At 54.7% G+C, this 10,081-nt stretch overlaps 2 protein-coding genes across 6 annotated transcripts in view; both read left to right on the top strand.

Moving 5' to 3' along the window:
* The first annotated feature begins 148 nt into the window (after positions 1 to 148).
* CALR3 (calreticulin 3) lies at positions 149 to 7,277 on the top strand. The gene is made up of 9 exons (XM_083483521.1): positions 149 to 307; positions 1,483 to 1,584; positions 2,425 to 2,628; positions 3,495 to 3,589; positions 4,717 to 4,926; positions 5,257 to 5,370; positions 5,991 to 6,134; positions 6,416 to 6,508; positions 6,864 to 7,277. Exons 1-9 carry the CDS (start codon positions 208 to 210, stop codon positions 7,047 to 7,049), a joined length of 1,248 nt encoding a protein of 415 aa, XP_083339647.1. The 5' UTR covers positions 149 to 207; the 3' UTR covers positions 7,050 to 7,277.
* A 1,350-nt stretch (positions 7,278 to 8,627) lies between these two features.
* Positions 8,628 to 10,081, top strand: part of EPS15L1 (epidermal growth factor receptor pathway substrate 15 like 1) — a 37,728-nt gene continuing 36,274 nt past the window's right edge. For all 5 annotated transcript variants that reach the window (XM_083483684.1, XM_083483686.1, XM_083483685.1 and 2 more), the window contains exon 1: positions 8,628 to 8,707. In XM_083483684.1, the coding sequence (XP_083339810.1) occupies positions 8,657 to 8,707 (51 nt within the window). In that variant the 5' untranslated portion in view covers positions 8,628 to 8,656. The remainder of the gene's footprint in view (positions 8,708 to 10,081) is intronic.

Raw genomic sequence — 10,081 nt, 5'->3', positions numbered from 1 at the left:
GCCTCTCTCTCATTGGCGAGACGCGGCAGCCAATCATCGAGCTCGAGGGCAGCGGCGCGTGAGGCGGCGAGGGGGGGAAAGAGGGAAAGCACCAATCGGGAGTGGGACGCGGACCAATGGGGCGCGAGGCGGGAAAAGAGGCAGCCAATAGGGAGCGTCCGTGCCGGCAGCTTCTCCCCTCAGTGGCCGTTGCGCCTCCGCCTCGCCATGGGCCGCTTCGCCCGGCTGCTGCTGGCTGCCCTGGCCGTGGCGCTGGCCCGGCCCGCCCGAGGCACCGTCTACTTCCGGGAACAGTTCCTGGACGGAGGTGGAGGAGGCAGGGGCGGGGCCTCCCTCTTGACACGCGTCTGGGGGTCCATTCACACGTGCACTCGCGAGTTCAGCCCCTTCCGGCCTTCCCCCCAGGCTGTGCTTGGAAGGAGGAGGGATGGGCGGTGTTCTCCTCCTTGACCCGTGTCTGGGGCCCGTCCACACGTGCATTCACAAGTCCAGCCTCTTCCCCACGGACCCCCTAGGGCTGTCTACTCCAACCCCCCCCCCGCAAGGCAGGAATCCTTTTGCCCAACGTGGGGCTCGAACCCACAACCCTGAGATTAAGAATCCCATGCTCCACCAGCTGAGCTACCAAGAAGCATTGTTACCTGCGGAAAGAGCTTTCAAAAGTGCGAGGCGCTGCACAAAAACAAAAGGGGCCTTAAAATAACCCATTGGGAGATTAGAAAAGATGGAGAGGGCAATAAAACTTTGTGTTTCTTTAAAATCTACCAAATTTACAAAACAACAGCGACGCCATTTATTTACAGATAGGTAGCCATGTTGGTCTGCCATAGTCAAAATAAAAAAAATTCCTTCCAGTAGCACCTTAAAGACCAACTAAGTTAGTTCTTGGAATGAGCTTTCGTGTGCATGCACACTTCTTCAGATATCTAACTTAGATATCTGAACTAACCAAGAACTAACTTAGTTGGTCTTTAAGGTGCTACTGGAAGGAATTTTTTTATTTTGACCATTTATTTAATTTAATTAATTTCAATTATAACCCACTCCTTTCCTCCAAGAGAGCTGAGGGCGGCCTGCCCAGTTCTCCTTGTATACCCTCATTTTATCCTCACGACACCCCTTGGTGGTAGGCTGAGAGTCCCCCTGGCTCCCCGTAACTTCACCCCTCATAATGAATTTTCATTATTTATTACTTATACCCTGCCCATCTGGCTGGGTTTCCCCAGCCACTTTGGCCAGCTCCCAGCATATTATTATGAATAATAATAACACCAGTGTGTTGTGCAACCGATACACAAATACAGACACACAGGTACAGTTCGAGAGTATTGCATGAGCGCCCAGGCGTGTTTCGCTTGCCGGCTTCCTGACGTGTGTCGCTGAACACCTGGGCTTGGGGGGGGGGTTGTGTTTTTCCAAGGGTTTTAAGGCTTTGCTTGCGTTTCCACCTGGCATGACGAGTCTCCCCTTCTCTCTCGACAGCAAAATGGAAAGAGAGGTGGGTCCTCTCTCAGCACAAATCCAACTACGGGAAGTTCCGGCTGACGGCCGGGAGCTTTTACGGAGACCGCGAAACGGACAAAGGTTTGGGAACGTCCTCCAAGGACGCATTAGCAACACGACATCAGCTTTGACTTATCCCCTGCTGTTAAGCTTTTTAAAGCCGAGGGCCACATTAGCTTCTAAGCCATTTTCCAGGGGCCACATACCCGTGTGGGGTTGGACCAGAGGCAAACATGGGGTGGGGCAGTTACTGTTAGTTTTATTGTTTTTAAGTTGGTTTGTTTCTACATACGCCAGGCATAGGCGAACTCGGCCCTCTAGATGTTTTGGGACTACAACTCCCACCATCCCTAGCTAACAGGACCCATGGTGGGAATTGTAGTCCCAAAATATACGCTGAAACATTTCTCTTTATTCTGCGTCCAGGCAAAGGAGAGGCATTTTCAGAGTCCAACGACACATTCCCAGCCAGACAAAACTGAATACGCACGAATTAGTTTCAAAAATGCGGCTTCGAATCACAGATAACTGACGATAAGCACTGTGTTCTCCATTTTCATTACAGTCCCCACAAAATCAGAGCTATGCTCATTATTGGGAAGAGGGAATAAAGTATCATGGATTCTCGGTTTTCGAACGTAATCCGTTCTGGAAGTCTGTTCGACTTCTGATATGTGCGGAAACCAAGGATCAAAGGGCTGGCTGCAAAATCAGTGGGAGGGGTGGGAATGAAAAACATGCCTCAAAATCTGTTCGACTTCCGAGGCGCGTTCAAAAACGGAAGTATTCACGTCTGAGTTTCCGGCGTTTGGCTTCTGAAACATTTGGCAGCCGAAACGTTGGGAAACCAAGGTTTGACTGTACTGGTAAGGCTTCACATTTATCGCCGGTGGGTCTGAGACGTTGCCTCGTGCGTTGCAGGTCTGCAGACGACGGAAAACGTCAGGTTTTATGCCATTTCGTCGCGGTTCAAGCCCTTCAGCAACAGAGGAAAGCCCCTGGTCATTCAGTACACGGTCAAGCACGAGCAGAAGATGGACTGCGGTGGCGGATATGTGAAAATCTTCCCCTCCGACCTGGACCAGAAGAATATGAGCGGGGAATCCTTGTATTATGTCATGTTCGGTGAGATGGCTGGGGTGTTTAAAAAAAACAGAGCCAGATAAAAATGGCACCGGGTGTCAATTTGATCTCAGGTCTTGTCAGCATCGCCCTTGAGCCAGTGTCACCAACTGGACTCATCCACTCAGCCCCGACTGGGCTAGGCGAGCTGGGTAGCACTTCCAGAGGCCACCTTCTGCACAGGAACAGGTCAAAGTGCTGGACTCACAGCTTAGAGTTGTGAGCACCGGATTCACTTCCACAAGAAGACAGTCGTCGCACAGCAGAGTATAGCAGAGTATAAACGACTCAGAGCAGCTCTGTAGAATGTCTTTATTCTATCTACAACTATAATACACAACTATATACAGAGCTAAATGAGGTCTAAACGAAAATGCTGAACTGCACTTCGTGTCTGCAGCTGATCTTGGCAGCAACCTTATCTATACACACGATCTCTCTCTAACACTCAGTCTCTCTCTCTCTCCCCGACACTGACTGACTCTGATGTTAGGCTGGAGCGGAATAAGTAGAGAGCAGAACACCGCCCCTCCTCTCTGAAGAATCAGCAGAGAACATCAGCAGATTCTTGGATATGGGAGGGGTGAAATCTCCTCAGGTCTGTCCTGGATTTCTGCATTGGGTGCCCCCAAAACATATTCAAAACCTCTCCCCCTTCGCATTCTGTGATTTCATTAGGGATACCCCCGCCTTCCCACTTCTGCAAAGCTCCTGTAACCTGCTGTGTTTTGGCGTCGGTGCTAGGAATGGCTAGGAAACCGTTCCTTAAAATACCCAGCATCTTATCCGATGTGTTTCAGGAGGGGAGCCAATTTCTGAAAGCTTCACGTAGCGCCCAAGAGGCAAAACCCCACTCTTTCTCTTTTAAGGGCCTGACATCTGCGGCTCCGACATCAAGAAGGTCCACGTCATTTTAAACCACAAGAACAAACTCTATCCCATTAAGAGGCAGATCCGCTGCAAAGTAAGTGCGGGAAGCGTTTTCGAGTTCCGTTTTGAAACATCCTTCTTGGCAGTCCGTTGGGGAGCGGCTTGTGGAGAACGGGGGCATGTCCTTGGAAGGGTGATAGGGAGCCCTGAGAGGAAAGTGGCGTTGTGGCTACCTTTCGCTGCCCGTCACTTCCCCCTGCCTTTACCTGAAGAAGAGCCTTTCCTACAACAGCTTATCATACATTTGCAGCTCTGCTGGCCAGTTTTGAGCTTCCAGAACTAGCCAGGACCCCCGAAAGCCTTACCCACACATATGAGCACATGTGACCCTTGTTGGGTCCAGAGAGTTCAATAATAATAACAATAACAATTTATTATTTATACCCTGCCCACCTGGCTGGGTTTCCCCAGCCACTCCAGGCAGCTCCCAATCAAATATTAAAAACACAATACAGCATTAAATATTTAAACCTTCCCTAAACAGCATAAAGGTAAAGGGATCCCTGACCATTAGGTCCAGTCGTGACCGACTCTGGGGTTGCAGCGCTCATCTCGCTTTATTGGCCGAGGGAGCCGGCGTCCAGCTTCTGGGTCATGTGGCCAGCAGGACTAAGCCGCTTCTGGCGAACCAGAGCAGTGCACAGAAACGCCGTTTACCTTCCCGCTGGAGCGGTACCTATTTATCTACTTGCACTTTGACGTGCTTTCGAACTGCTAGGTTGGCAGGAGCAGGGACTGAGCAACGGGAGCTCATTCCGTTGCGGGGATTCGAACCGCCGACCTTCTGATCGGAAAAGCCCTACCGGTACTTGCACTTTGACGTGCTTTCGAACTGCTAGGTTGGCAGGAGCAGGGACTGAGCAACGGGAGCTTACCCCGTCGTGGGGATTCGAACCGCCGACCTCCTGATTGGCAAGTCCTAGGCTCTGTGGTTTAACCCACAGCGCCACCCGCCTCCCTTATTAAGCATTAAAACCTTCCCTAAGCAGGGCTGCCTTCAGATGTCAAACAGCGACAATTTGTTGTTGACAAAAGGACAGCCGGACATATAAAGGGCCCCATTACCTACAGTAGCTTAGGGCCTACACAGCTGGAATGCATTATAGCGAAGTCAATGGTGATAGGAAACCGTGTTTCTCTTCCCCTCTCGTTTGGGTTCAGGTGGACGGATTCACTCACCTGTACACGCTTGTTCTAAGACCCAACCTCACGTACGAAGTGAAAATCGATAACAAGAGGGTAGCGTCCGGCGACTTGGAAGACGACTGGGATTTCCTGCCCCCGCGGAAGATAAACGACCCGACGGTGAGGAAGCCGGAGGACTGGGATGACGTTGCCGAAATCGACGACCCAGAGGACACCAAGCCGGAGGTGATTATTACCGCCTTGCTCTGGTGGTGGGGGGGGGTGAGCCGTGCTCTAGAGCTGCTGGCTATAAGGCCTCAGAAGCAGGAAGCCCAGAGAGCCCACCCCAGGCAGAACAGGTGTGTCTTTACAGCTTGTGATCCCCCTTTGGGCTGAAGGTGGGGGCAGAGGAGGAGCTGGGCCTCTCAATCCTCCCCTTTGACACCTGCTAGCATTTCAGTCACCTTAATGAACAGCTGAGTCGCATCTCTTGTGGCTTTTCCTGAGACCTGGGCAGCGTTTGCTAATTTTGCTTATTTTCTCCCCCCCCCCCCCCCATTTCTCCCTCTGCAATAGGACTGGGACGTCCCCGAGTACATTGTAGACAACAGCGCAGAGAAACCCAAGGACTGGGACGCCATGGCACAAGGCCCCTGGGAGCCCCCCCAGCTCAAGAATCCACTTTACCGGGTAGGGCAGCTCCTTTTCCAGTCCCGGGGGGGCCCTTGGAGATGGAAGCTGGGTGGCTCTTTGCATTTGTCTAGCTGTTGGTTTAGCTTTTAAACTCGCTTTCAGAATAACTGCCTTTCATTTCTAAATCGCAGTTGTTTCCACTGCGCCGCAAGATGTTTTGAGATGCCTCATAAGTGAAATTAAATTGTGAGAAGAAATGGCTAGCTTAGTCCACAAGCACTGAGGCCGTGTAATAATAATAATGATAATGATAATTAATAATTAATAATTAATAATAATTTATTTATTTATACCCCACCCATCTGGCTGGGTGTCCCCAGCCACTCTGGGCGGCTTTCAACAGAGCATTAAGAACAGAATAATACTTCAAACATTAAAAGCTTCCCTAAACAGGGCTGCCTTCAGATGTCTTCTAAAAGTCAGATAGTTGTTTATTTCCTTGGAATCTGATGGGAGGGCGTTCCACGGGGCGGGAGCCACCACCGAGAAGGCCCTCTGCCTGGTTCCCCGTAGCTTCGCTTCTCTCAGGGAGGGAACCACCAGAAGGCCCTCGGGAGATGGACCCCGGTGTCCGGGCTGGGCGATGGGGTTCTCTAACATCCTGTGGCTTCTTCCAGGGGGAATGGCAGCCCCGGAAGATCCCCAACCCCAAGTTCAAAGGCATCTGGCCTCACCCGCAAATCGCTAATCCGGAGTACCTGCCGGACACCACCATTTCCATCTACGAGAACATCAGCGTCATCGGCCTGGACCTGTGGCAGGTCAGTTTCCCGTTTTCTGTTCCACACAAAGCCCAGCCTCCAGATTCTGCTCAGCTTTTCTCCCTCCTTTGCCCCAGAGGTCATCTGCAGTGGGTACTGCGGCCTGGAAGGGCTGGAGAGCCAGGATGAGGGCAGGCCAGGCCGCCAGGGCAACCCCACAATCAAACATGGTTTTTTTGTTCTGGTTGCCTTTCGAAATGGGGCATGAGCGTCCCAAATAAATGGGAACCTTTGGCTGGAAGCAAGCTGTGCAGCGCCTAACAAGGGACACTCTCTTGCAGGTGCGATCGGGAACCATTTTCGACAACTTCTTGATCACGGATGACGAAGGATACGCGGAAGAATTTGGGGACGAGACCTGGGGGGAAACAAAGGTATCAGAGGTCCTGCCCGACCCAGCAGGGGAAAAGGGGGCAGCTTCCTCTCCTGGGTTTATTTACATCTATCTCCGGGCATCGCCCGCTCTCTGAGACGGGTCGCTGGCCCTGGCGTGGCCACCAGTTGCCCCAGCCTCTCTAGTCCCTGACTGGGGGGTTCTTTGCCTCCTGAAATGAGGCTCTTTCCAGCTCAGTGGAGACTGGAGGGCCGTGTTTGGGGGGGCTTGGGCCGGCCGGTTCCCCCAGGTGCCCAGTTTCCCCCAGGTGAGGTGGGCAGCGGAGAGGATTCTCCCTCGAACTTGTTTGCTGGGCAGAAAACACTGCAGGTTTTGATCCACAATCTCCCTTCCAGGAGCCCGAGGAGAAAATGAGCAAGCAGCAGATTGAGGAGGAGAAGCAGCGGGAGCGAAGGGAAGCCGAGGAGGAGGCCAAAAAGAAGAAGAAGAAAAAGAAAAAGGAGAAGAAAAAGAAGGAGAAAAAGAAGAAGAGGGAAACCGTCCCAGAGACGAGGATTGTGGCACAGAAGGAGGAGCTCTGAATCTCCTTCTCAGGCCTGGACTGGGAAATTAGGGGCTGGGGAAGGGAAGGGAAGGGGCAGGAAAGGGTTGTATTTATTTTTACGCTGTTCAAATGTTCCTGGAAAAGCCTTATTGCAAAGAGAGGGGTGTAGAGAGGGGGGGGGGCTTTTCAGTGAATGTAGCTCTGGAAAAGTTCAATAAACAGGCAAAGTTCCTCTGCCCTGTTCAAATGTTCTTTGCTTTCCTGGGCGAAAAGGGTGTGTGTTTGGGGAGGGGGGGCACACTAACCAAAACCAGGGAGCTGCTCCCTCCGGGCTCCCCTCTAGCGGCCCCCTCCTCTCTCCCACCCCACTCCCACCTGCCATGTGGCCCAAAGAAATCAGGTTTCTTTTGGGGGGAGAATCCCACTCCTGCCTTCACTAGCCCAAGGACAGGGCATCCTTTATCTTTACCTCATCCTGGGCTGATGGCAGCTGCGGCCCGAAACACTTTGGGGGGGCAGAGGCTGCCTCACAGCTTATTAGAAGAATTGCAGAATCCTAGATTTGGAAGTGGGACACCAAGGGTCATCCAGCCCAACCCGCTGAAAAGGCAGGAATCTTTTTGCCCAACGTGGGGCTCGAAGCCACGACATGGGCGTAGACAGGGGTTTTTTTTTGGTAGGCAGGTTTTGCAGGGGGGGGGGCAGAACCTCAGATTTGTATTGATTTTGATGGATTACCGGGGGCAGTTGTCCCCAAGGGCCCCTGTATTTCAACCCCAGATTTAGAGAAGCCGTCCTGGTTTCTGATTTGATCCTAGAATGTGCTGCTTTTCCTTGGGACGTCCCTCTTTTCAGGGGAGAAATGTTGGAGGGCATTGCATCCCCTGCCTCTGAGCATGTGCAAAGAGTGCCTCCTGGAGGGGATGGAATGTTGTTGTTGTTGTTTAGTTGTGTCCGACTCTTTGTGACCCCCTGGACTGGGCCCTCCTGTCTTCCACTGCCTCCCGCAGTTTGGTCAGACTCATGTTTGGTCAGCTTCGAGAACACTGTCCCACCATCTCGTCCTCTGCTGTCCCCTTCTCCTTGCGCCCTCCATCTTTCCCAACATCAGGGTCTTTTCCAGGGAGTCTTCTCCTCTTCTGAGGTGGCCAAAGTCTTGGAGCCTCAGCTTCAGGATCTGTCCTTCCAGTGAGCACTCAGGGCTGATTTCCTTCAGAATGGATAGGTTGGATCTTCTTGCAGTCCATGGGACTCTCAAGAGTCTCCTCCAGCACCAGAACTCAAAAGCATCCATTCTTCGGCAATCAGCCTTCTTTGTGGTCCAGCTCTCACTTCCACACATCACTACTGGGAAAACCAGAGCTTGAACTAGACGGACCTTTGTTGGCAAGGGGATGTCTCTGCTTTTTAAGGACGTCGTTATATTTTCATGGGAAAATAGGACGTCCCTATTTTCAGGGGAGAAACGTTGGAAGGCATTGCATCCCCTGCCTCTGAGCATGTGCAAAGAGCGCCTCCTCTTGCGGCTGCGGCGTCGCCGCTTCCCATCCCGGCCGGCAGGTGTCGCTGCTCCGCCTCTCTCCTGACTCCGCCCCCTGGAGGCCCCGCCCCCCGCCCCGCCCTCGGAGGAGGAGGAGGAGGAAGATGGCGGCGCTTGGCCCCCTCGGCGGAGGAAGCGGCAGCGGCGGAGCGCAGGTAGCCGGCGGGGAGGGGAGGGGGGTGTCCCCTTGGGGGCCAGGACGGGCCCTTGGGGGGGGCGAGGGCATGGAGACCCCTCCCCACCGGAGGGGAGGGGGCAGCAGCTGGGGGGCGCCCCCACCCCACATTTCGGGGGGAGGCTGAGCCAAGCAAGGAGACCCTCACCCCACCCCACCCCCCCATGGGAAAATCGCCTCATTCCCCCCCCCCGCAATTGCATGCATTGGAGGGTTTCCTGGGAGGGAGGAGGGGCGCCCCCTCCCCCACCTCTCCCCCACCTCTCCCCCTCCCACCACCAGAGGGGCTGAAAGGGCTGAGCCCCCCCTCTCGCCCCCCCACCCAATAGGTCCCCCTCCCACATCCCAAGGGCCTGGGGAGGGAGGGGGGCTTCAAAGCTTTCCCCCTTTCTCCCCCCCCACCAGAGAAGCTGAGCCCCCCCCATAGATCCCCCTCCCACATCCCAAGGGCCTGGGGAGGGAGGGGGGCTTCCAAGCATTCCCCCTTTCTCCCCCCCCCCACAAGAGGGGCTGAGCCCCCCCATAGGACCCCCTCCCACATCCTAAGTGCCTCGGGAGGGAGGGGGGCTTCCAAGCTTTCCCCCTTCCTCCCCACCCCCCACCAGAGGGGTCTGAGCCCCCACCCTCTCTCCCCCACCCCACCCAATGGACCCCCAGGCAACAGCCCCCTCTCCCCCACCCCAAGTGCCTGGGGAGAGAGGGAGATAGGGATTCAAACCTTTGCCCCTCCCCTCTGATTGCCCCTCCCTCTCTCTCTCACCCCCCCCCCAGGCCTGGGGAAGGGGCCCCCTCCCGTGTCTTAGTCTGGAAGGCCCCCAGGGTCAAGCAGGCAGGTCCGCCCCCCCAACCCCATCTTGCACACACCCCCCAGGGGTGACTCAGGCCAGCCTCCCTCGCAGGGCTGTCTGGGGGGGGAGAGTGGGGGGGAAGGTGGGCCCAAGACCCTCCCGGCTCTGGGGGGGGGGTCACCCTCAGCCAGCCCAGGGCTCGGCCGCCCGGATTTGCCTGTCCGTCCATCTGGCGGCATGGGGTGGGGGTCATTCGCCAGATGGGCTCCATCTGCCGCAGGGGGGGTGGGGGTGGGGGTATTGGCAGGGTCTCCCCCAGCAGAAGCCGCCCCCCCCAAGAAGGTCCTGGCTGTTTGTGTGAGAGAGAGAAGGATAGAGGCACGACCCCCCCCCAGGGCCTCATCCAGGGCTTTTCTTAGGAAGATGCTGAACGCCTCCCCCCCCCAAATAAGAATAATTGCACCCCCCCAAAAAAATAATTGGACCCCCTCTTGAGAAATAAGGGCTGGAGAGGAGTCAGACCTCTGGCTGGGGGGAGACCTCAAGCCTGTGCCCCCCCAGCCAAT

This window comes from Podarcis liolepis (genome assembly GCF_965112155.1).
Source record: "Podarcis liolepis genome assembly, chromosome: 18".
Taxonomy (NCBI): domain Eukaryota; kingdom Metazoa; phylum Chordata; class Lepidosauria; order Squamata; family Lacertidae; genus Podarcis; species Podarcis liolepis.
Note: the sequence above shows the minus strand (reverse complement) of the source record. Positions and strands in the feature narration are given on the sequence as shown.

Bases quoted from the DNA above. Each gene is read 5' to 3' on its own strand.
- CALR3 (XM_083483521.1), top strand. From the start codon at position 208: ATGGGCCGCTTCGCCCGGCTGCTGCTGGCTGCCCTGGCCGTGGCGCTG. The intron at 1,585-2,424 runs GTTTGGGAACGT...CGTGCGTTGCAG, and splicing joins AGACCGCGAAACGGACAAAG to GTCTGCAGACGACGGAAAAC. The intron at 6,509-6,863 runs GTATCAGAGGTC...TCTCCCTTCCAG, and splicing joins AGACCTGGGGGGAAACAAAG to GAGCCCGAGGAGAAAATGAG.